Source organism: Ciona robusta, chromosome 3 (assembly GCF_009617815.1).
Source record: "Ciona robusta chromosome 3, ASM961781v2".
Lineage (NCBI taxonomy): Eukaryota > Metazoa > Chordata > Ascidiacea > Phlebobranchia > Cionidae > Ciona > Ciona robusta.
In genome coordinates, this window is record NC_143237.1 from 3,771,555 (window position 1) to 3,795,412 (window position 23,858).

The 23,858-nt window shown below is 35.4% G+C and overlaps 4 protein-coding genes across 7 annotated transcripts; 1 reads left to right on the forward strand and 3 right to left on the reverse strand.

Moving 5' to 3' along the window:
• Positions 1-9,118: 9,118 nt before the first annotated feature.
• LOC149738266 (tubulin epsilon and delta complex protein 1-like) lies at positions 9,119-13,489 on the reverse strand. Of its 3 annotated transcripts, XM_089874439.1 has the most exons (10): positions 13,349-13,481; positions 13,203-13,291; positions 12,974-13,083; positions 12,753-12,910; positions 12,079-12,224; positions 11,582-11,680; positions 11,289-11,375; positions 10,737-10,904; positions 10,193-10,310; positions 9,119-9,845 (listed from the first exon to the last, which is right to left on the reverse strand). In XM_089874439.1, the coding sequence occupies exons 2-10, from the start codon at positions 13,209-13,211 to the stop codon at positions 9,655-9,657; spliced, it is 1,086 nt and encodes a 361-aa protein (XP_089730565.1). In that variant the 5' UTR covers positions 13,212-13,291; positions 13,349-13,481; the 3' UTR covers positions 9,119-9,654. The 3 variants fall into 3 exon arrangements, with proteins under 3 accessions (XP_089730565.1, XP_089730563.1, XP_089730564.1); XM_089874437.1 differs by lacking the exon at positions 13,203-13,291 and having other exon boundaries at positions 13,349-13,489; XM_089874438.1 differs by lacking the exons at positions 11,582-11,680; positions 13,203-13,291 and having other exon boundaries at positions 13,349-13,489.
• LOC149738267 (baculoviral IAP repeat-containing protein 5-like) lies at positions 13,490-14,738 on the reverse strand. The gene has a single exon (XM_089874443.1). It carries the CDS (start codon positions 14,454-14,456, stop codon positions 14,040-14,042), a length of 417 nt encoding a protein of 138 aa, XP_089730569.1. The 5' UTR covers positions 14,457-14,738; the 3' UTR covers positions 13,490-14,039.
• A 4,910-nt stretch (positions 14,739-19,648) lies between these two features.
• On the forward strand, positions 19,649-21,392 carry LOC149738268 (serine/arginine-rich splicing factor 3-like). 2 transcript variants are annotated; one of them, XM_089874440.1, is made up of 5 exons: positions 19,649-19,927; positions 20,048-20,182; positions 20,804-20,872; positions 20,932-20,988; positions 21,102-21,392. In XM_089874440.1, exons 1-5 carry the CDS (start codon positions 19,719-19,721, stop codon positions 21,199-21,201), a joined length of 570 nt encoding a protein of 189 aa, XP_089730566.1. In that variant the 5' UTR covers positions 19,649-19,718; the 3' UTR covers positions 21,202-21,392. The 2 variants fall into 2 exon arrangements, with proteins under 2 accessions (XP_089730566.1, XP_089730567.1); XM_089874441.1 differs by having other exon boundaries at positions 19,654-19,927; positions 21,114-21,392.
• LOC149738269 (DNA-directed RNA polymerase II subunit RPB7) lies at positions 20,865-23,735 on the reverse strand. Its single transcript, XM_089874442.1, has one exon. It carries the CDS (start codon positions 22,094-22,096, stop codon positions 21,578-21,580), a length of 519 nt encoding a protein of 172 aa, XP_089730568.1. The 5' UTR covers positions 22,097-23,735; the 3' UTR covers positions 20,865-21,577.
• Between the last annotated feature and the right edge of the window lie 123 nt (positions 23,736-23,858).

Below are 23,858 nucleotides of genomic sequence, written 5' to 3' on the forward strand. Positions count from 1 at the left end.
TACTAATAATGAATATGTTGTTTAATTTATCTCCATATATAGTTAAAAAAATAAACATAATATGCCAAACTTAAATAATGTAAACTACATAAAAAGATATGACCACAGTATGCTTGTTGTTGAGCATATATGGGTGTTTGAATTTTCCTGCGATGCACTTCGCACAAGTTGTACAACCCACCAGGTGGTATCAAATTTCACGAATTCCCTGCTTGAGCAAGTTAGGGTCCGTGAGAACGGAAACTAAAGTAAAGCTCGCTGAGTTTAGCTTTTGTTTTTGCGACAACATTTCTTAAATACGAGTTAACGAACAAATTATGAGTGCAAACATATTAACGCTCTCAGGGTTACAATAGAAATGTAGAAGGGCGATAGACCGTCGGTGACTTTTGGTTTTCGGTAAATAAAATAATTTTGTAATAAGTTACACATGGTACAAATACTTCATTTACGAAAAAATTAGCAAAGGATTAAACCGTTTATTGGATAACTATTATACTTATTTTGTTAAACCTCAAAATCGATTGGCAAAGCGGATTGTAATTACGTCGGATTAGCGTAATGGCCGCACGATTTTTTGTTTTGTTATTTGTTTGCTATACAAGTGAAAGAGGCTTTTGATCAAAGTGAATGTTTAGCAACAGTTAAAACTAATTTAAAAATACGATTGTATTTTAGTTGACGAAAAAACATACAGATATAATAGTTGTTGAAACGAAAGATATAGACACAATAAAATAAAATGTTGGGTTTTATGTCGGAAATTTAACATGTTTCCCAGATCGTATAAAGTGTATTTCCAAGTTAAACGGTGCTACTATTTCATATAAATACGTAATAAAAAGCGCAGGAAATCCATGATCAAAGCGAATACTATACGCACAAAGTCGATGCCAATGGCATACATTACGCTGGTGGTCGCTTTCTCATTATTTCTGTAATATTATGAAGAAAATTAAAGTTTTGCGCGCTAGAAGAAAAACTATATATAGACTCTCGTTAAGTACCTGCTGTGAGTGTTCCACGCTGAATTTTAGGGAACGCTGGTGCATGATGTTGTGTTTACGTTACCTCAATGTGGTGGCCACCTGCTTGCGCGAGATCCAACGATCGGTCATCTCATTGTGGTGTCCGGAACAAAGCGGCTGGAGGCTGCTAGGACATCAACAACAAACACTAGACAAATCAAAATCACTCAATTGAGATGAATGAGTTTGAAGAGGCCGGCACTTCCTATATGCGCCACAATTTGATAGACTGCCCGAGGGAAATGCGAATAGCACGCGACAGAACGGACAAACACAATCACGAATATTTACAAACATTATTTGCAGCATTCGACACTTTGAAACAAAAGGCAAAATGTGTAGTTTTATTGCTATATGATTAAAATCGATAATTACATTTACCAAACATTGTGTGCATAATGTTGCACATGCTAGTACAAAGAAACATTATCGATAAACGGTATCGGTTAATATGGCAAGGCGATAAAAACGCGGGTAAGGCATAAATAAACATACGAATGAATGATGATTCCTCTAATGGGGAACACGTGCGGCTCTTGTGGCAAATTAAACAGAAATTTCACGCTCGCCTCGATATGGTTAAGATTTTTAGATAAGTTCTCTACGAAAGTAGAATCCTCAGTAAAGCAGTATCAAAAACGAAAATGATTTATGTTTCATTTGGTTAACCGTTAACACCATTATAATTTTGTTGCAAGAAGCCTTTAACAAACTTAAGTCTGGCCAAAATTGCAAACCAAAAATCAATAAACTATACGACTAGCAATGACGCAACACATATATGGGTCATTTTGCATTTTTATAAAGAGTTGGAAACAGGTGCTTTCTATACAACACAGCTACAAACCGAAGATTTCCTTTCCGCTTCTAAAACAACTAAAATAGTAATTTGAAGACTTGGAAAAGACGAAGAAAACACGTGACCACGATCGAGGAGTCACAGCAATTACAATGATCGTGTCTGGTTTCGAAATATTTTTCTTCTCCACCGTCACAATTACACATTTAGAGAACAACGAACAGGAAATAGTGATGTTAAGAAATGGAATGCCGGTGATACTTGAGAATAAAGTCACACCGGTTGTAGATATTTTAAACATTGTAATTGTCCTAGATAAAAATCTACAAATGTTTGTATAAAACCTGCCGCAGCCGAATGTAGAATATATGACATCATCGTTACCAATTAACGATGCGTTTAAATCTATAGTCTGTGACGTCAGACAAAAATTGCAGCATCGTGATAAACAAATTTTATAAATTGTAAATGCACTGACGCCGTATTCAACTTTCGCGTGGTTTGTTGATGTCGGTCATGGGAGATTGTACATGAAGTGTTGGTAGATATAGTATGACACCAATACAACGAGCTTATTACACATGCCCCCTTTCATCGATAGTGTTGATCAAACAGTCCACATCCCAAAGAAAATGTCCGACATGAGAACCATTTTCAGTTTAAATTTTTGCTTGTTTTTTTAAATGATATTTTATTTAAACATATAAAAAAAACGTAACAAAATTGAATACTAGATCAAAGCAAAATGGCGCCGCATAAAGATTTGATTATTTTAAAATTTTGCTGGATTTCTAAAAGGAAAGAAAAAAAATCTACGTTAAACAATATGGCTTTAAAAAGTATCGGAAGTACGTTTAAGTAGTATATGCTGAAGAGAAACAGTTAATATATAAGAGGCGTGCCTACGGCGGTGATAACGATAAAAACGGCATGTAATTACGACGATGTTAAAAACGCTTTTCGGTTAAGTTATACACCCTATGCAGATACGAATGTTGATAAGCGCTCGTATCACATCGCATTATGCTTGCCGCACTTCGGAAAATCCAATAAAAACAGAGTAAGCGTATTTTAACGCAGTTGACTTGCGCGCAAACATCGGAAGTGTGCGCAGGATGCGTTTTACTCTATAATAGGAGGGTAATGGGAATTTGCTGGAACAGATGATATCTCTGTGTCTTCAAGTAAGATCATCGCTGCAAGGTTCGAATTATACAAGCTCTCTTTGGTGATATAACGTTCAGAACACGCCGATCCCATGTTCAGTAACGCTGTTGATTGCTAAATGTGCGTTTAGAATGTAATAATGTATGTTCAGTGTTTTAAGCTTGAAAGTTCACTTGGTCTTTCTTTATTTTAATTTAATGTCGATTCTTATATCAACAATCTCGACATATAGTCATTATCTCGGAGGCGATAACATGAAACAATTTCCATATCTGAGGATTCTTGCGTCACCAGCACCATCGGTCAGGGGCTAATAACGCATAAGTGGGCAATTCTTCTGACCATCCCTTTCACCTCGTGTACATGGACAGAATATGAAATTGTTGCAAGCAAAATTGATGCATGTCAGTTTATTCCATTTTAAAGTTATTTAAATGTATTAGTGTAGTTATTGTGATCAATTCTTACGAGTGTGAGTATTCTGCCGGCAATAGATGCTTAAATGACTGAATAAAGTCAACTTTGGGTAAAAAGCAGAAAAAGCAGCCGCAATAGACGTTTTACTGGCACGTGCCTCATTCATTAAAACTCAAGTAACCGGAGAACTTTACTTCTTCGTCAATTTGACAACCGTATAACACCAAATAACGATAAAGAATTACAACTTCGCCACATCGTAGATATTCTCGCCAAAATGAAGGTGCTGGGCAAACAAAGAACTTAGGAGATAATTTAACAGCAAACACTATGATAGTGCAACGAAGCGAGGAAAATAATAATTGCTTTAAATAAATGTTGTTTTTTCTGATGGAACACGAATTTGATAAGATTGAAGAAATAATTGAACGTGAAACACTGCAATAACTTTTAAGAAAAACGAACATTGTTTTAAATTGACCCAGAAAAAGAGAGTAGCGCATAAAACTGCTCATTTAGTTGCCGAGCTTACCGACAGCTTTTGGATAAGTGAGTGTCATTCTCAATTAACTGACTTCAGGGTTGTGGGAAGCTGACATGTCAAAATACCGGAACTCTTTTAGCCGGAACCTCGGCGACTTTAAGCTCAAGCTGCTGCTTTGATGCAACTGTTCTTATTTACTCACTGCAAGTGTGGGAAGCAGTGTTGCCAGCAGATCGTCTTGAAAGAAATAACTTATGTGCATCACTGCACTGGTTTTAGCCGTAATGTTGACTGATCACACAATCTTAACATATTCTTACAACGGGCAACATCCCCGGTTAGTTTCTTTAACATTCCACTATATTATGTCATTTATTTTAATTACTTGCTGATTCGTTGGAGCACTGATAACAGTGTTGTTTTTAGTAAGAAATACAGATTTAACCGGCGTATAGGATCGGGTGATTAACAATATATCTTTCATAACTTTCTCTTTTTAAAATACGTGTTTCATTAGGGGCCTATCGCGCTGCTTTACTTCATAAAAATATAAGTCACGTTAAAGAATGAATGTCATATATTGTTTATTGTTTGTACCAAAATAAAAGGCGCCAAGTGAAGTTTGTGCTTAAACCACATCAATTTCTTCGTATTCAAACTGAAGGCGGCAGATGAGCATTTTCAACGTTGTTTACTTTTCACACAACATACAACTTTCAACAGCAACCATACCACACACTTACTGGGGAGTCGGTCACAGTTTGCGAGAAGAAAATTACCCGGTTGAGGGTGAAAATGAGTTAAGCCCCACTCGCTGTGTGCCCAAAACAAACAAGACCCCATGAGCAGCAGCACCACAAGCTTGCTTGAAAGGCGAGCTCAGCTTCAATTAAAATATCGAATGCATCGTACCTCGCAGCGGCCGACTTCACCCTGACAGCCGATATGTTGTTATTTACATCAATTTGACCACACGTTCTCGTTGTAACGTTAGCCAACCCCACCTTTGGGTATCGGAATTAGAATGGTTGGTCGAATATCAGTTGAAGCAATTTAATCACCCCCACAAGACACACCTTTCCTGTGCAATAAACAAAATATCATCGCGATGATGATACACTTATACCTTTCTTTTTTCAATGTCGAAACTGAACTTGGGTTCGGTGGATTTTTAATTTATTAATTGGATCGATTTTATTCAATTTGAACCAGTTCCAATATAAGGACGACCAATAAAATACCTAAAGTTAACCTATGTAAGAATACACCAAACAGGTGACTGGAAATAGTTTAATTGCTTCAACACACACGGGTATTGTGCATGGTGGTCACGCAGAAAAGCGAATTGAATGATCACACACCGAATGTGATACAGCGGTGACTTTTTAAGCCAATAAAATATAAAGTTACATCCAAGGAGTGGGAACTGTCTCTTCCTGACTCTATCTTTGACGCAGCTTCTTAAATAACCAAGTCATGTTAAATTATTCTTCTGGAGCGAGTAATGTCAAAATTACTGCTATCATGGTAGGGTAGTTGTTCGCGGCCTCTTTGAAGTGAAACCGTTTACGTTCTGCTTCGTCGTCCAGCGACTACCGTTTCATTGTCACGCGTGTTGGTCAGAGGTGATTTCGCTCAAATTATTCTAACCCCGCAATATAAATAGGTTACCAAGATCAAAGTTAAACTTCTATAATGCGGTAATGCTATTTATTAGCGGAAGTGGGTAGGCGAAGATTATTGAATGCGCTCGATATATATTTTAAGTGGGGATGAAACATTTTAAAATTACTTTAATTGCACGAATTGCTTTTGCGAAAAAGAAAATGGCGATTAGTTCACCGTCAAAAGCACATATAACATTAGTTTTAAACAACTATTGCGTTTTTTCGGACGGAAGATACCAGCTTCCGGCTTAAAACACCCCTATAAATGGGAAAAGGTTAATTAGGGGTTATGAAGCCGAACTAATCCGACAGTCTGCCCCAGGTTAAGTTTCCCAAAGCATTTTGTTGCACTACTTGGTCTGTTGCCTCTGTTGTTTTAGAAACGAAAACCAAAAGACAAAAAAATCTTGGAACGAAGATAGTGACAAAGAGTATATTTTGCTTGTGTTTAAATATTAAGGTGTCGTATATGCACACACGTAATTTACATATATCTGCTTTCCACAATATTTATGCGAAACTACACACAACGTACAGAACGTTTTTGTGCACACCTCCAGAACAATGAGGGCATTAAACACCAACTAGGTATAAATAAGCCGTGAAATTGGTGATTTAATAGACCCCGTATAATTTACGTGTTTAATGAAGCGGTATATAGTGGCAGTAAGTCAGGGCGGGTAAACACTACGAGTCTAATTTTCTATCCTTTTATTTTTATATCTTTCGGCCATAAAATATTGCCTCATGTTTTGATGTTAGTAGCTGCAACACAATCTTGTACAAATCATATTGATTTTGTTTCACCTTGATTGGCATTTGACAATCGACAATCCATTGTGACGTACACGTATGACGTAACATACAGCAATTTGTCCATAAATGCGAGTTGAACCGAATCCAGAAGGTTGAACGAAAAAAACGGCAGTTCATTACTGCATTTGTTTCTACCCCACCCTTTGGTAAAAGAAACATTTTTATCGTAATTGAAAAGACTGCACGAACCGTGGGAAGAAAAAATAACAGGTGGGGATAGGATTTAACTTTCGTACCATTAATGGGTTCCCACCAAATCATTGTTTGTCGCCTAGGATGAATCAGAAAACAAAAGTAAAATGATAAAACATGCGGATGTGAAGGTTTTTGGCCGTTGTAAATGGATATTTTGTACTGCTATAGGTGTAGAGTAATTATGTACTAACCACAAAACTATGGACAGTTTACATTTAATCGTACATTATGTCACGTAAGAGACCTCATTACGTCACACCAGTTAGAGACAATCCTGATTGTATCCTAGTGTTTGCAATACAACGTTAATATTAGCAATACGGATTACCGGTCATTGTTGGGGAAAGATACCCGATGTCTGTCATAACAAAACACGCCGATTTAACGCGGACGTACCGTCAAAAATCACCACAGTAAAGTATATAAGGTTGTTGAAATACGAACTTGCGAAATTGAAATAGCGTAAAATTAATCTTTCAACAATGGACCACAGTGGCTGCGACGTTAAGTTTCGGCTAAGTAAACTAAAAAGCCGGAAATGCTGATAACCAGCAAATCGCCACTGCCAATGCTGAGCATCTATGATTGAACCGTTGTTTTGAAATCGAACCTTAGCGACCAAAGAGCAATAAATGGTTCAAGTAAGAGCTTTGGTATGGTTCAAATAGCTCGGTTTGAACTGAACAAACGGTAACTTTACAGAAACCTAGATTTTTTTCGGGTGTGGGGCTCAAGTTTTTAACCTTTTGCGGTGCGGGGACACCTGGCGGAAAAGAGAAGAAATATTAAATTGTTTCGAGGTTTAAACTGTATATTTAACTTTCTTTAAAAAGATTACCATGACATTGTACATTTTTGAATAAAACGAATTTACCCGAACACGGCAGAACAAAAGGAAAGATACAATAAATACATGTGTATGTTGCTAGTGTAAAGTATTTAATAGTTTACCGTTCTAGAGAGGGAATTTACATTATACTTAGGTAGTGACGTAACCTGGTATACGAAAAAAGGTTGAAATTCAATATAAGGACTCACTTGTATCAACAATAGGTACAATATAACTACCCTGTCCAACATGGGATTACATTACTGTGAGAAATCATAACGCGAAACCAGACGCGAATGACGTCACCACAGCTTACTATTTCAATTTCGGTGGCAAAACGATGTCCCTTTCGTAACAAAAAAAACAGAAAATTTTGAAACAAACCATAAAAACACACAACAAATTTTGGATACTCTCAGCAACTGTGTTTTATATATTTCATGGCGAGTGAATTAGTTAAGAAAAGATCGATGTCTAAAACCAGCGTTAAATGTGTTCACAACGTTTTCACGGTAATTATTAGTTCCACGCACCGTCTACTATGTATCAGAATTTGGCTTTACATAAATGTAAAATTGAGTCACAAGAGATTCTATCGTATTAAATTACCCTTAACTCTTTGTTAAAAATCCATTGTGAAAATAGCTAATAAGTGACAGGAGACGGTTCAAAACAGGTTTCGTTGGCCAGAGTAGTGAACAATGCTCAGGGGACAAAAACAGGAATTTTAGACTGATAACATTTCGACGCCGGAGCGCTCAGCTACCTGATACTGTTATGTTTGTTACCCAGCACGGCAAAGACAAAGAAGTGCGTCGACAAAAGCTTACGACTAAATGAAACGCACCGATGTATCAGGTAACTTGGGAGGTGGATGACGCCAACACAATGCGTTGTTTCCTACCTTCCACACCAAATTAATTCAAAAATTTCCCAACCTCTCGGACAGTGAGTGCCGGATAGCTTAGGCTTGGTCTCATCCGCAGCCTTTTCAATGCAGACAAAAGTCAGTCAATTCATTAGAGTTAACTGACAAAAGTAATATAATACTTCCAAAACCCTGATCAACCAGATTATAGATTCAGGTTGCAGGTAATCAACTGACTGAATAAAAATAAACTTTGATAAGTTAACGGTTTGTATTTCCATTTTTTTATAAAATTACAATTACATATTGTTTGAACCGTAAAAAATGTTTCAAACTTACAAAAAAACAAGTGTTGGTTTCACTAACCGAAAAAAGTATCATGACGTCATAAGGTTTAAACTTTCCTTTAGATGCAAAAGGCTCTCTACCGCCATGTGTGAACAAATAAGTTTTACAAATAGTATCAAAACCAGGGTTTATTCTTAAAAGCCTGTACCTCTTGTCCGGAACATTGTATACAGTGGGGTGGGGGAAGATGGGACACCTTTTACCTCTATTTTCTCGTCTCATTTAGTGGTAAACAAAGAACATTTAAAGAATTATAAAACCATATTCTCACGACTCCCATAGACTGTTGGTAATTGTTTAAAACGTGATCAGGATATTTAGATATAATGTGCTAAAGGTGTCCCATCTTCCCACCCTACTATATATCACTCTTTTGATAATTGTCGAACTGGTGCGTTCTCCAAATAAATACCGGTTACCGGTGTTTTTTAAATTTCTGGTTATTCGCCAAGCCTATATTCAAGCTTCCTACGTGGTTGGATCTCACCCACACACAATACTTTTGTTTTTGCACATACAAGTGTGTTGTAATCATAAAGCTATTTAAACGAATACATTCACTGTTACCGAAAAACACATTCCACCGTTTGAGATAATAATGCGAACAGCAACGCGATATGCGCCTATTTGTCTTCGTGTAAAATACTATTATTTTGAATATAAAGTAAAGTGGAATCTCGCAGTCAACCACAATCGAATACATCAATTCACATTTCATATCTTTGGACGGTGGCTCGCAGTTTGGTTAACAAAAAAACAACATAGTAATCTGGGGGAAGACGGAACATCTTTAGCACATAATAAGCAAATATTCTGACCGTGTTTTAAACAATTAACAATGGTCCATGAAAGTCATGATAATACGGTTTTATATTTCTCTAATGTTCTTTGTTTACCACCAAATGGGACGAAGAACGAAAATGTGTCCTATCTTACCCCACCCTACTCGATATAAGTTTACGAAAATACAACCAAGAATTGCTATACACTTCATATAATTGCACGAAATAAACAAACGCAATTGTGTTAACAAAACTTAGAAGTGGTGATGCTTAATAAACATGACTTTTCCACCCATCACTTGATCAGCAACGTGTGACAAGCGATCATCAATCTCTTGTTTAATGTTGAGTACCTCAGATGACTTTTTCCTAAGATTTTCACAAATCTCTTTTGTTTTCGTTGATAATTTCATTGAATCTTCTCTCGCAATTTTCCGAGACAATGCTATAAATGTATATGTCAAAAAGCTGAACATTCTGAATCTATGTAATCGTTTGAACCTATCTAGAAGTCTGGCATATTTTGTGTGGCCACTATTACAGTGACTTTTTACAATTTTTAATAAGTGAAGTGAAACTGTACATTGTTGTTCATGTATAATGAGTTGGTCAGACTAAAGAAAAAAACTGAGGTGCAATGAAACAAATTCAAAAGAGAAAACAATTACAAAAAATTAAAATCCCCACCAATATTTCTCTACTTCTGTTTAAAAATATTTGAAACAGTCTTTGATATCTAATTATATATAATATAAGTCACAAGATATTAAAAGAAGCTTATTAAATTCTTACCTGATTGAGGTACTAAACTAGGCTCATGTTTTAAGCTAATTCGATTAAAAACGTTGTCCAAGTTCTGATCAATCTCGAACTTGTGCTCAATACCTGCTTGGGTATGCCTGGCTGGGATCTGTAATACAGAACTTGTAATATTCATTAATGTACTGAGTAACTGCCCAAACATGTGTAATGTTTTAACCACTATGCAGTTCTGAAACAATGTACATGACCTAACAAAAAGCTAACAGTTGATTACTTTTTTTTTATTCCTCAAATAAAATGTTCGCTATCGCTTTCAAAGAAATCAAAAATCTTTTTAGGTTAGTTGTATGTAAATTGTTTGCCCAAACTTAATGTTTCAAAACATTTGTTTGAGGAGAGGTAATATGTATGTGTTTTATCAAAAGAAAGAAATAATGAATCATGCAGATTGCTAACATCTATCATGGCACAATTGATTAGAATTAAATACAACTATGGGACATTACACAATTTCATTTAACTGGAAATATAAGCCTCTTCAAGTTATATTTAATGAAATAATTCCTTTAAATACCTTGCTTTCCATTACTGTGCACTCCTTTTTCTTTTCAAGCATTTTCATTTTTACATCACTTATGTTTTTATTATATATCATTAAATTTGATTTAACAGATTTGTTTGGAGCTTGAGGAAAAACCATTTCATCATCACGCAACTTTATCCCTTCATCCAGACATTGCTCCTTTGAAAATAAAATGTGAATCTATTAACATTAAAATGTAAAGAATAAAATACTACATGAAGAAATTGTACCAAGTATGGTTCGTTTTTTAATTTATGGTAGCTGTAATAAAAATATATGAAAGTACTAACTACACGCTACAAATATTCTTAATGCAAGTAATTCATCATGGCTGTTCATAATGTCATAACACAGATGTCCTATTTTATTCATCACATCTTCGTTTGCGAAAGTTGTTGTTAAATGTCTTGCCCAATGAAATAAATGCCCAGAATAAAAGCAGGATCAAGCTTCAATTAATCCATGCATCTGCTTGTTAGGGACAAGTGATCTAATCATTCGACTACGGTAACGGATTTATATACTGATAGCAACAAAACATACCATCCATTGCCAAAATAAAGATTCCACGGTCTTCCATTTAACATAAGCGTGCAGGAGCTGAATTTTTTGCTCCAAATGATTTTCCACCTAACAATATTAGAAAAAGTACAGAAAGTTATACAATTTTTTGTGTATTGGTTATCGTAAAACATTTATTAAGTTTTTCGAAATGACGTACGTGTGGGTTTTAGCTAAAAAAAGAGGTCTACAAAGTATATTGTTTAGCTTAAGTACAATTGTTGAGAGCTGTTTAAACAATAGGTTGTGTGTTTAAAAATATGAAAATGGATTACCAGCTGACAAATAGAAGGATATTTAACCATAAGAACATCATCAGAAACATGATTTATGTTTTTATTATTTGTTGAAGCTTTTGACGATCTTTGCAACATCTAAAAATATGCTTAACATAAATTTAGTTAGATCTATTATTCAAAAACAACGAAGCAGATATTAATGTAGATGTAGAAACAACAGCAAGTCAATCACATTTGTAACTCAATCCTTAAACGGGATATTATGTGATTTTTACTACCAAAAGTTTTTAATGATATTAAAAATATTACAAATATTTGAATGTGACAATGTCTGAGTGTGACATCTTTATCCAAAATAAAAAAAATATTAAAGGTAATAATTGCTGTAACTAGCAAAATTAACAATAGGAAATGCTACTAAGATTCTGTTAAAAACCTCTTTAATAGCCTATTCCAATTATTGTATTGCAAGTAGGTTACACATATTACCAAATTTAACCAGTAAAAATCTCTATCCTTAAATGAAATATTACATTTGCCTCACTCCTTGCATTGTTAATTCTCAGAGATCTCAGATTATTTGAAATTGCTTCAATCCTTCCCAGCAGCCAAGAAACATATTGAAATTGATCAGCAACATTCAAGCTTTCAAAATCTTGGTGACAGAAACCTGAGGGTTCTAAAATACACCTGTTTTATTACTAGTAATGTTGTTTACCAAATTAAATCCTAATTTAACAACATAATTTCTATTTATACCAATAAGAAGATTTTGTTACAATAAGATCATATTATTTAGAAGAATAACAAACAAAAGCAGCAAAATATCGGGCGCCTCGGAACAGTGGTCAGCATGCTTGTATCAGCAAAGAATATACTGTTCGAGTTTCAATTCTGGTTTTCTATTGCAGGTTCATCCGCTCATGTGTACTTAGGCAATACACTTACTGTTACTAATAATTAATGCACACGATGGTCCCTTGTCTTTTTTATTTGTCAGCCATAAAGTAAGAAAAACAATCACAAAGTTACATATTTGGTAACTTGTTATCATACACAAAAGCTATTTTATATATTATTGGCTGTTATCGTCCCGCAATGTGAGAACAATTAATATATATATTATATATATATATATATATATATATATTATACATTAAGTAGCCTATACCATATATAGGCCTATTAAACATAATGTTATAATTACTTGATGTCACTCTTTGTTTTTCTTTCATCAAAATTGTAAAAACATTAATTTCTTTACGTGCTTCATTACAAAGTCGTTGCAATAAAGTTGTGCAGTGTAGGATCCAAGCAAAACAACACAGGTAATGACGACTTGAAGAGTGAACATAGTTTGGATACCTATGAAAAAATAAATACTGTTACATCACAACTCAAATATTTGATGCTTTTCTCATTTCAAACCTGTATATTAACATAATTCTCTGAAGGGAAGTGATATTCAATTGTGAAACTAATTTAGCATCAGAAACATAAGACAAGACAAACTGTAGCAATTTCATCATCTCATCTTCCTGAAAAAAATAACATATAGTAGGGTGGGGGAAGATGGGACACCCTTTTCAGTCTGTTTCCTCGTCCAATTTGATAGTAAACAAAGAACATTCAAAAAATTATAAAACTGTATCCTCACGACTTCCATAGGCCGTTTATTGATTGTTAAAACACGATCAGGATATTTGGATATTATGTGCTAACGGTGTCCCATCTTCCCCCACCCTACTATATATATAATTGTTGATTGAAACTAATTGGGAAGTTTATCATGTTATGACTCACCGCATCTTTCAGATCTAACTTTGCTCGTCTGAATAAATCAGGTGTTAAATGATTGCAGACCTGACCATATTTTAATAATCGGCAAAGTTGAACAATGCTCTGTTTTACTTGGTTGGACATACTTATTCATAACTAACAAAACTATAAACAAAAAATATATAAAATACTTATAATACAAATAATTTTACAAAATGTAGAACTTCTTTAATACAACAGATTTCGTAAACAATATATATTTATTTATTTCTCTTTGTTGGTCTATCAAAGAAATATCATGTTACAAAAAATACAGACAATCATATCGCATTATATATATTTCTTGTATATCATTCCTATTGGTTCTTAACTGGGGGCGTGTGAGACTTGTGGTTTTGGGAATATCCATGTCGATTATTTTTATTACCAAATATGGCAAATACCACCATAATTGTATGAAATAAAAAATTCCCTGTTGTCAGTTGTAACTTGTTATGCAGCATGCTGGGGCGCTGTGGCAGGAAAAAAAATCAGTACTACAATTTCTTGCACACAAGTTTTGTTGGAATTTTCAATAAGTGGCGTTCTTCAAAAAGTTAACCACTGCTGTAGACACTGGTATGTAAGTGATGTAATATCTTGCGATGTAATAAACACGTTAACAGATGGCAATTTTTACCAATAATAACCTAGCCAATGTAAGGGATTTAACCCTTTAGTTTTTTAACTCATCACAACAAGTTTCATGTTTCTGATTAAATTCTGCCAGAAATTTTTCCGAAGCTTTTAATGCAGACTGAATTTCTTTAACGTAAAATAGTTTAATATCATCTGCAATTGTTATGTCTAAAAGATCCTTTCCTTTGTCATGAAGGAATGGACATTTTGAGCTATGCATGCGATGTTCGTCATGAGGATCATCATTCGGTTCCCAGCCCTCCATCTCTTTCTTACACATAAAACACCGAGCAAGGTCAGGTTCACTTTCAGGGTTAGGTCTGAAAAACCCTGTAGCTGCCATCTTTTCTGCAACACACTTCGCACCATCCTTGCTCACATAAGGCCAACCAAGGAAAGTTTCAAGTCGTTTTGAATAGACAAACATTGCATGCACGTCACTACCGTTCGACATTTTTTGGGCTTGATTGGATTATGTTACTATTTTCACAATTTAAACAAATTTATTTCTATGGTTATAAACAACAGTATTAGGTACACATTGACGAAACTGTTAAACAGTTAATGAGCAATAGTTCATAACAATTCTAATATAGGTTGGTCTGTCGTGCAATTCACGTTACCTTATAAAACATAACCTACTCTCCACTCATATAAGTAACGCATTTGTATTGTATTTACTATTTCCCCGCAACTCTATTAATATATAAAATAAAAATATCTAAACATCTATGCTCTATTTAAATTTAACACGCACCACTGAATTTACCGCTCTCTTCGAGCATAGATACCTGAAAATATGATTAATAGAAAAAAAAATATTAATAATAAAATATTTCCGACTAGTTGGCCAGAGAATATTAAATATTGATATTGATATACACAAAGTAGGGTGGGGGAGGACGGGACTCGGGCAAGCAACGAGATTTTTTAAATCTTATTTTACCGATACCCATTCAATTATAGACAAAACAAATTGTTACTATTCGACAGTAGTCTTAAGGTCTAACAATGTGCGCGGCAAAGGCAGTTACCGTTGTTCAGTATTAAAAATCGGTATTGAAAAAATACATTTATTACAACACTTTTTCTATAGATAAAAAGTCATAACCAAAAGAGCAAAAGCTCTAATAAGTGAGCACGTATTAAATTAAATGACTTAAGGTGTCTGAACACAGTATCCGGAATTCGTCCGTTTTGTCCGGATTTCGCTGCCGCAAGCGAATTCGCATGCCGCATACTGTGTACAGCCACCTACAGTATTAATTGACTCTTTTACTACAACAGTCAAAAAAGTTCGACCAAAAACAAACCAGAAGCAACTTTTTCTAGTTGCCTTTGGTGACTGTGGAGCAGTAGGTAGAATGTGTGGTGTTTCATTTATATTCAATTTAACTATGTTCTTTATTCGTTTTCAAACAGTCCCCGCTATCGTTTTCCGTGATTGATACCGTCACGACTCGGTGAACCCACGTGTGCGCTTTTTCGTGTAACCTTGCGTTCTCGTTCACCGCTAGGTTATCGACTCCTCTCTGCAGTCACATTTGGTTCAGGCGACGTGATAGAACGTTCTATTACTCGCAACGCGTGTTTGTGTTGCAATATCTATTTACTTTTATATTTTACATTTCTAACTGTTTTAATTTGTATTCTATTTGAAAAAGGTTTTTAAATAAAAAAAAAACAAACTGCTAAACACGATCTCCCGACGCTTCAAATGCATTTGTACTTATGATGTATGAGCATTGACTGATTAATAACGAATATATGTTTAAATACGCTTTGTACAACTTCCGCATGTGTTGACTTGTAAACTTACACTATTTTTCATCGCTAAAAAAACATTTGTTTTCGTACAAAGTATAATCACGCATTAACTATAAGTTATGTTACTTAGAAGATAACATTAACCATGTCATGTTTAACTAAAAACCAGTCATTATAGATATAATGGATGAGCACGGTTTAAACGAATTAGTATAGTATTAATTAGCACTTTTACTACAACGCATTTTACGTGTTTTAAAAACCGACGTCCAGCTAATCCGTTTTAATATCGCAACCCCTACATTTTTATAAAATCGACGCCACTGCTATTATTTGTCAAATAAACCTATTTGGGGCAATTCTGAATTCTTATTAAAACCAAATCAGTGCAATACAATGGATTTGTAATGAAAAAACACAAGTTCGACAAAGAATACATAAAATGTTTGTGTATATTAGCTTATTACGCATTTATTCTTTAACCACACACATATAGGCTATTATAGTATTTTGGATACTATAACAAATGAAGAAGCATTTATATAAGTTGGCATAGGTGTCAATTCAGCAATACTGAGGTGACAAGTAATTCTCTATTCTCAAAGCTGGGTTCACAAAGCCACATTTTACGTTTATTCAGGTGACCTAGTTCAGCTCAGAGATGTAAACAATTATTTGCATTAAACAGTTTATTATGAAACTCATTTGTATATACCAAAAGGTAAAACATGCTGTTATTGTATGATTACAATGTATTGAATAAATTAACATGTACAACCTACTTATTGCATGGTAATACCCAAAAACTCTACCATTTTACAAAACAAAACGGTGATTTAGGATTGGCATCGTGATTCACATTTTAACAAAATTTGGGATGACGTGATTAAAATGCATTTACAATCACAGCTTAAAACATAAATAAATTTCATTGAATAGTATGAATAGAGTAGGGTTTGGGCCTGATTGTTTCTATAGACACTTAACAGCAGGTTAAAAGCTGTAGTGACCTGTAAAACTGGGGTGACAAAACACACTATCTCACTCTTGTTTTGTAAATTGGGGTAACAAGGCACCCTCGGAACCCTAACTGAACGCCTATGAATAGTGGTACATAAATGTCATTAGGTAATATACTTCTGTATACACTATTGTTTAAGAATTTTTTCTTGTTGCTATGCATAGAAAACCATCTCTTTAACTGTTATGCTTTTCTTGAGTTTGCTCTGCGTAATAGATTATATACAGAACACAATATGACTTACAGTGTACAAGGCATAAATATTGGTACATGTTAGTCTTCGCGAAAACTACGTTAACAACTTAAGTAACAGCATCAACCTATGTAGTTAGTCAAACATTTCGCTTGCCTGCTAGTGCTGTTATCAAGTGAAAGTATGTAAACATTGGTATACCGTTTGTAGCGGTTGACTGTGCTCTGGCACAGACTTAATGATATAAAGATAGCTAAATTTAACACTAATGCATAAAGATTGAATATAAAGCAACGTTGTATAGCGAAAAGAAAAGCATGACAGGGATAGAATGCAGTTTCGCTGCTTATCTAACATCTACTTTTCCGTCATTCTAATCGTAAAAATAAAACAATTACCCAGTTGTGTGTATGCCAGGCGAGGCAATTGCCACATGCCAATGACGCGTTTTATTGTTTTGCTACACGTGTTTTTCGTTATATAAACCTTTCACTTTCCTGTACTGTCAGGCAGTAGGGGGCTTGTAATACCCTGCTGTTTTCACTTTGTATTTACCGTACTGGGAGACAGTACGGGGCTTGCAATACCCTGCTATCTCATTTTGTCTTTCCTGTACTAGCTGGCAGAACGGGGCTTGCAATACCCTGCTGTCTCAAATTTTCTCTAAGCACGATGCCGCACGTTCACCGTACAATAAACTGAGCTGTGCCGTACAGTATCCTACATCGATGTGCAATCTTGTTGTGGAGTCGGATAGCGTGTGCAGCGGGGCCGGATGGAACAGCGTCGTCGCGAGGCTACGGAACGTGAACTCGCGAACTACAACTTCAAAATTAGCTGCCCCCACACGTTCTACTTCTATTAAAGTGGCTTTGTTTAAGAACTCGTAATAAATTAATGCTTACCACTTTAAACACAACCAATATATGGTCATTGAATAATCCGTAGTTCAATATTCAATCTCTACAGTGCTGAGTAGTAGGTACTAACCTTATTTCACGATGTAAACTGTTCTTGGCCCAATTGCACGCTGTTAGCATTAACTGAATTTGTTTGTATGAAAGCAAGTGTACCAACTTACGGTGACAATTTAACGTCCAAACTATAATGTAAACGATTTACTAACCAGACTAAATAAAAAATATGATCGTCCGGCGCCGTGGTATAGTGGTTAGCGCGCCTGCCTGTAACCCAGAGGTAATGGGTTCAAGGCTCGATGCTGCTACCATTGTGGGCGTATGTGTCCTTGGGCAAGACACTTAACGGCAATTGCTCCAACCCAGTGGTTACTAATGGGTTGTCTAAATTATCAGAAATACATAAAAAAAAAAAAAAAAAAAAAATTACTTACAAAGTAACATACATGGTAACTCGTAAGCTGGCACGAGGTGTTAAACCCGTGTGATAACGGCTGTCGTTTTCCGGCCACGCGAGGATAAAGTAAGTTACATTCATTCAAAACATAAACAAAATTGCCAGCCAGAGTCGTAGAAATACCGAGTAGTACAACCCATTGTTACGTAAAAGGCAAATTGAACGACATCTTGTTTCCAAAATAACACACAGCGGTATAGGGAAAATGCATTTTTTCGGTAATTTGAAAGAAAACTTGTTCTTCGAAATAAATTTCAAAATTAAAAAGTCTAAAAAAACATGTGTTATTTGTTTTCTGTATCAAAAAAGCCAAAAAATGGAATTAGAAGCGGTTGATTTGTGACATTTTGGTCATTTAATGCAGCTAAAATTATATATTTTTTCAAAAAGATGTTCGGTAAGGTAAATAGAAGTTGTCTTACGCCTTTCCACATAAGGAAATCGCAAATAAAACGTTTCGTTTAAATTCATTGCGAAAGTCACCGCTTTTGCTCTATTTTGAACACACAAAGACGGCAGTTGGACCAGTAAATAGACATACAACTGATATCTATGTTCTTTGAGTTGGACTACTCGGTGTTTCCATGACTCTGTTGCCAGCGAAGCAAAAATGAAAATTCGGATTTCTATGTTATTTGGAGTTTTTAGGGGAAGTCCCGATTGAGTCGACCAGACGGCCACTATTTAAGATAAATGCGGAAAAAAGTCGCGAAAAAAACAACATCAACAACAAGAACAACTGTTCGACGAAAAAGGATGTATATGACCACTACCGTGCTCAACAACTGTTCGACGAAAAAGGATCTATATTACCACTAACGTGCTCAATAACCAAACGGGCCTAATAAACTTGTTGGTGCAGTTTAAGAAACAGCCAAATCTTCCTAAAACCACTATGTGTCAAGCGAAATGGGGATGAAGTTGTAAAAAAGAGTGCATCACGGTTTTGGGCAGTTGCGCGTTCTACTCTATTTTATTTCTGTGAAGCCAACCGATTGCGGATGAATATCTGGAACCTTGCGCATGCGCAGTTATTCTGCGGAACTGGGGATGTTTTGCGAACGTTTCGCTTTTTGCGCTACAGTTCTGGTGAAGGTCTAAAATACCTGCGTTTGTATTTATACGCAGTCAAAAGATTTGTTAAAGTATAGCTTGTTGCCATATTATGTTGTTATTGCTTACCAATGTTATACTTGTCACAGTTATTCCAACTATTTCGCGCATAATTTTGGTAATTTTGCAAAGAAGCAAGTTTTTCGTTGCGATATATTAGTCAAATATATCATATTACATATATATATGTATATCTAACATAAAATTGTTTTAATATAAGAAGTAGCACAATTTAAAAGTAACTGAAAATGTCTTACCGAAACTCTGGTCCCTTGGATTGCAAGGTTTATGTTGGAAATCTTGGCAGTCAAGGATCTAAAAATGAACTTGAACGTGTTTTTGGGTACTATGGTGCTCTCAAAAACGTGTGGGTCGCAAGAAACCCTCCGGGTTTTGCTTTTGTTGAGTTTGAAGATAATAGAGATGCAGAAGATGCCGTTCGTGCACTTGATGGAAGGTAAATATTTGGTGCTTCAAATAATCAATAGCCCATTTTCTTATTCAAGTTGTGGGGAATACCATTTGATATCAAAGCATAGTAGTCATACTTAACATAAATATTTTTATGGTATTTTAGAACCGTTTGTGGAGTAAGAGCGAGAGTTGAAATGTCATCTGGACAATCCCGTCGTGGAAATGATAGAGATCGTGGACCACCACGCGGTCGACGAGATGATTATTATGATAGAAATCGACGTGGTAGATATGACAGGTGACCTTTTACCTGAATGTTTTAGCTGTGAACTTATATTAAACAACTTCGAATTTCAAGCATAAAACAGTTTTCTTGTTTTATATTAAAGGATGGTATGGCATATGTAAGTAGTTTCGATTGTGTCAAGGTGGTATTTTAATTGTGATTAAATTATAGTTGTGGAGCTGTGTATTTATAGAAGCTAAATCCGTTTGCAAACGTTTTCTCAGGCTCACCACAACCACAACCAATGCCCAACTTCAGCCTGTAATCGTTTTTTAAAGCTCACCTACTTAGCTACTACACGACTACAATGCAGCAACTATAAACTTATCTTCAATCAAATTCACCTCCTCATCGCGCCCATTCTACATTCCTACTGCGTTAAATTAAACAACGGATCGATAATGCCAACCTCGGAACTTCATCTAATATTCTGATAAAACTAATTTCTTCATGCATCTGACAACCACCACTTCGTCTTCTGCCAGTGAACAACTATTTTTATTGCTGTTTAAGTTTTTCATTTTTAAAAGATAATTTTAAAACAACAGCTGTTCAAGTAAATTAAATTTAGGATAAACATTTTTTGTGCTTTGTAAAATCCATTTATTGTACTTAACTAAATTATAAAACCAGATCTCGCTCAAAGAGTCCACGCCGTCATTCAAGAAGTCGCAGTAGAAGTCCTCGCAGGGAGAGAAGAAGGTAGTGATGTTTATTTATTTTTCTGGTTGTGGTAAAAGTATTAACATTTTTTATTACAGAAATAGCTACAGCAGATCCCCAGTAACGAAAGATAGGGGTTCACAAAGTCCAAGAAGGTAACGAGAACAAAGTGGTGTTATAAATACAGTTAAAACGTACAGTATTTATTGTCACAAATTTCCCTAATCACAATTGTTGATTTTATAGTTCGATATTCTCTGTTAAACAGGTTATTTTTTAGATCTGTATCTCCACCACGAAGATCCTTAAGCAGAAGTGTAAGTCCATATGGTAATGGACGCGACAGTAGAAGCAGAAGTCGTTCATAATATAAAACACAGAAGTTGCTGCCAAGAAACAACTTCTATATGCTGTACAAACCATCAACAATGTTTGTAACAAGCAGAACTATACATAGCACTACAATTGGGGTACTGTTGTATGTGGCTATGTTTTATGCATTTTAAATTTTGAAAGCGCTGTATATCTGCTATAATAATAAAACATTGTTTAAATAAAATGCATGTATTTTTCGTGATCATTTTAGATTTCAAAATTTTATAGTGTCTGGAAATGACGATATAAGATCAGTTGATGTCACAGAATACTAGTAGTTTTTACCAGCAAGGACTAAATATTTGAGTGGTTATACTGTAAGAACTAAATTGGCAGCTTTGTGAGATATTCTGTATATAACAGCTTAATCTAACTGATCAATCCCAAATAATCATCCATTAGGGAACCAATGGCAAAAATATCATTTGCATCAACCCGTGTTCCAACAATTTTAAGTCTTATTTCATCATCTTGTTGAATAACCACATCTTCATCATCTGTTTTATAACACGGTGGATGAGATTCAGGGTCAAATTTCATATCAGCAGGTATGGAGTGTCTGGATATAAAGCATGACATGGGGCCGATTTCTGTAAAGAGTCCAACTTTATTTACTTGAGTAACAACAGCATCAACAACTTCTCCTTTAAACGGCCGAAAAACAATTGCTTTGTATTTTATTGGATACAAAACAAATCCTCTTCCTGGTTGTATTAAACCATCTCCAATATTGTCAATGGTAGTGACAGCAATCACAAACCCATGTTTTCCTGTGCATGTTCCTTCAACTTCCGTAAAGAGCTTTTGTTTTACTGTTTCCAGAAGGTTAGGTCCGAAATATCTTGGATGCAAAAGTATTTCGTGTTCCAGAGAAATGTGGTAAAACATTATTTAAAGTAAACTTGTAAAATATAGGAATTTTAGATTAAATAGATTAAAAAAACTAATACGGTTACAAGTAACTCCTACGACAAAACTTAACACATAAGTCTACATAAATAACGAACAACTACTCAACCTAAAATACGTACACTCTCACATTCTAGTACTCATAATACATTAAAGTATTGTTCTGTCCTCCCCGTAAAAAAGTGGTTAGCAGCACAGAGTTAGAACAGTGGGGATCTAAAGATAAAAGGTAGAAACGTAAAACAAGTAAAGTCCGCATCCAATGTTGCTTGTGTAATATCATAATATCATACGCTCGGCTAATTGGTTGTGTAATATCATCATACGCTCGGCTAATTGGTTGTGTAATATCATCATACGCTCGGCTAATTGATTGTCGGTGTTTATCTCGGTGGGGCAAAGTGGTTAGAGCGCCTGTCTGTAACCAATAGGTAATGAGTTCAAGACAAGTTGCTGCTACCATTGTGGGCGTATGTGTCCTTGGGCAAGACATTTAATTGCTCCAACCCAGTGGTCACTAATGGGTTGTCCAAATTATCAGCCATATAATATATAAAAAATGAAAACACCCCTTAAAAAAATAATCACCCACAAAGTAAATGGTAACTCGTAAGCTGGCACAATGTGTATCAACAGCCGTGTTATACCGACTGTCGTTTTCCGGCCACGCGAGTTTAAAGTAAGTTACATTCTGATTCATTCATTCGCGCATATTAACATTGATAAACACATTGCTTTAGACTTAACGCCAAATTTAGTCTTAGTTCCACAAATGGAAGAGCATCAAATGGGTATCCAACGGCAACCCATATGATATTGGGTCATGGTGAATTCTCCAATGCGTTACAGATGGTGGTAAGTGCTGGAGGTTGATAGTTCCAATTAATAGTTAGCAGATAACCTAGGGGAAGGGAATCTTCACCAGCACGGCTACATCCCCATGTCTGATGTGTGTTTTCTAACATGATTTTATTAAATCCTGTTTTGTTTTATTCATTCTACCCATTTTACCGATATTGCCTTAGTTTCCTACTAAAATGGCTCCCGTAATTCGTCTGATTTGCGTAAGGTCAACGATTTATTACGTCACAATCGCAGTCTGTTCGTCACAATAGTGGTATATTACATACATTACAAGACGGTATGGCCTTGTTTTTTCCCCACTGTTTTAACATAGAAATCAAACGTAATAATACGCATTATATGACGTAATAAACCAACCTTGGTTTATTCATAACTGGTGTAGAAAATATGTTGACGCATCACAATTTCAAAGTTAATTTTCGACACGAACGCCCGAGAAAAAAATCATACAGTAGGTTTCAGTGAGACCTAAGCAACATTTTGAACCCAAAATTTCACGTGGCCACCAGCTAAAGCATTACCGCCACAGGCGCCACTGCCTAGCAGTGGTTTCAAGGCTCGTCCCTGCTAAACAATTATACACAAAGTTACATACGTGGTAACTCGTAACAAGGCACAAGGTGAATGAAACACCGGAGTTATAACGAGTGTCGTATTCCGGCCACGCGAAGATAAAGCAAGTTACATTCATTTATTCAAAATCCGATCAGAGTTAACCAAATTTACTACAGACGTCAGAATAACTGCGGTGCACTAAACCGTAATTTTGACCAAAAATAAATTGTATGAGAAACAGTGATGCCGAATTAAAAAAAACACAGGTTAGAAAGTTTTATAAAACCATGCTTGGTTCAAGTGTTTTACAGAGTTTAATCAT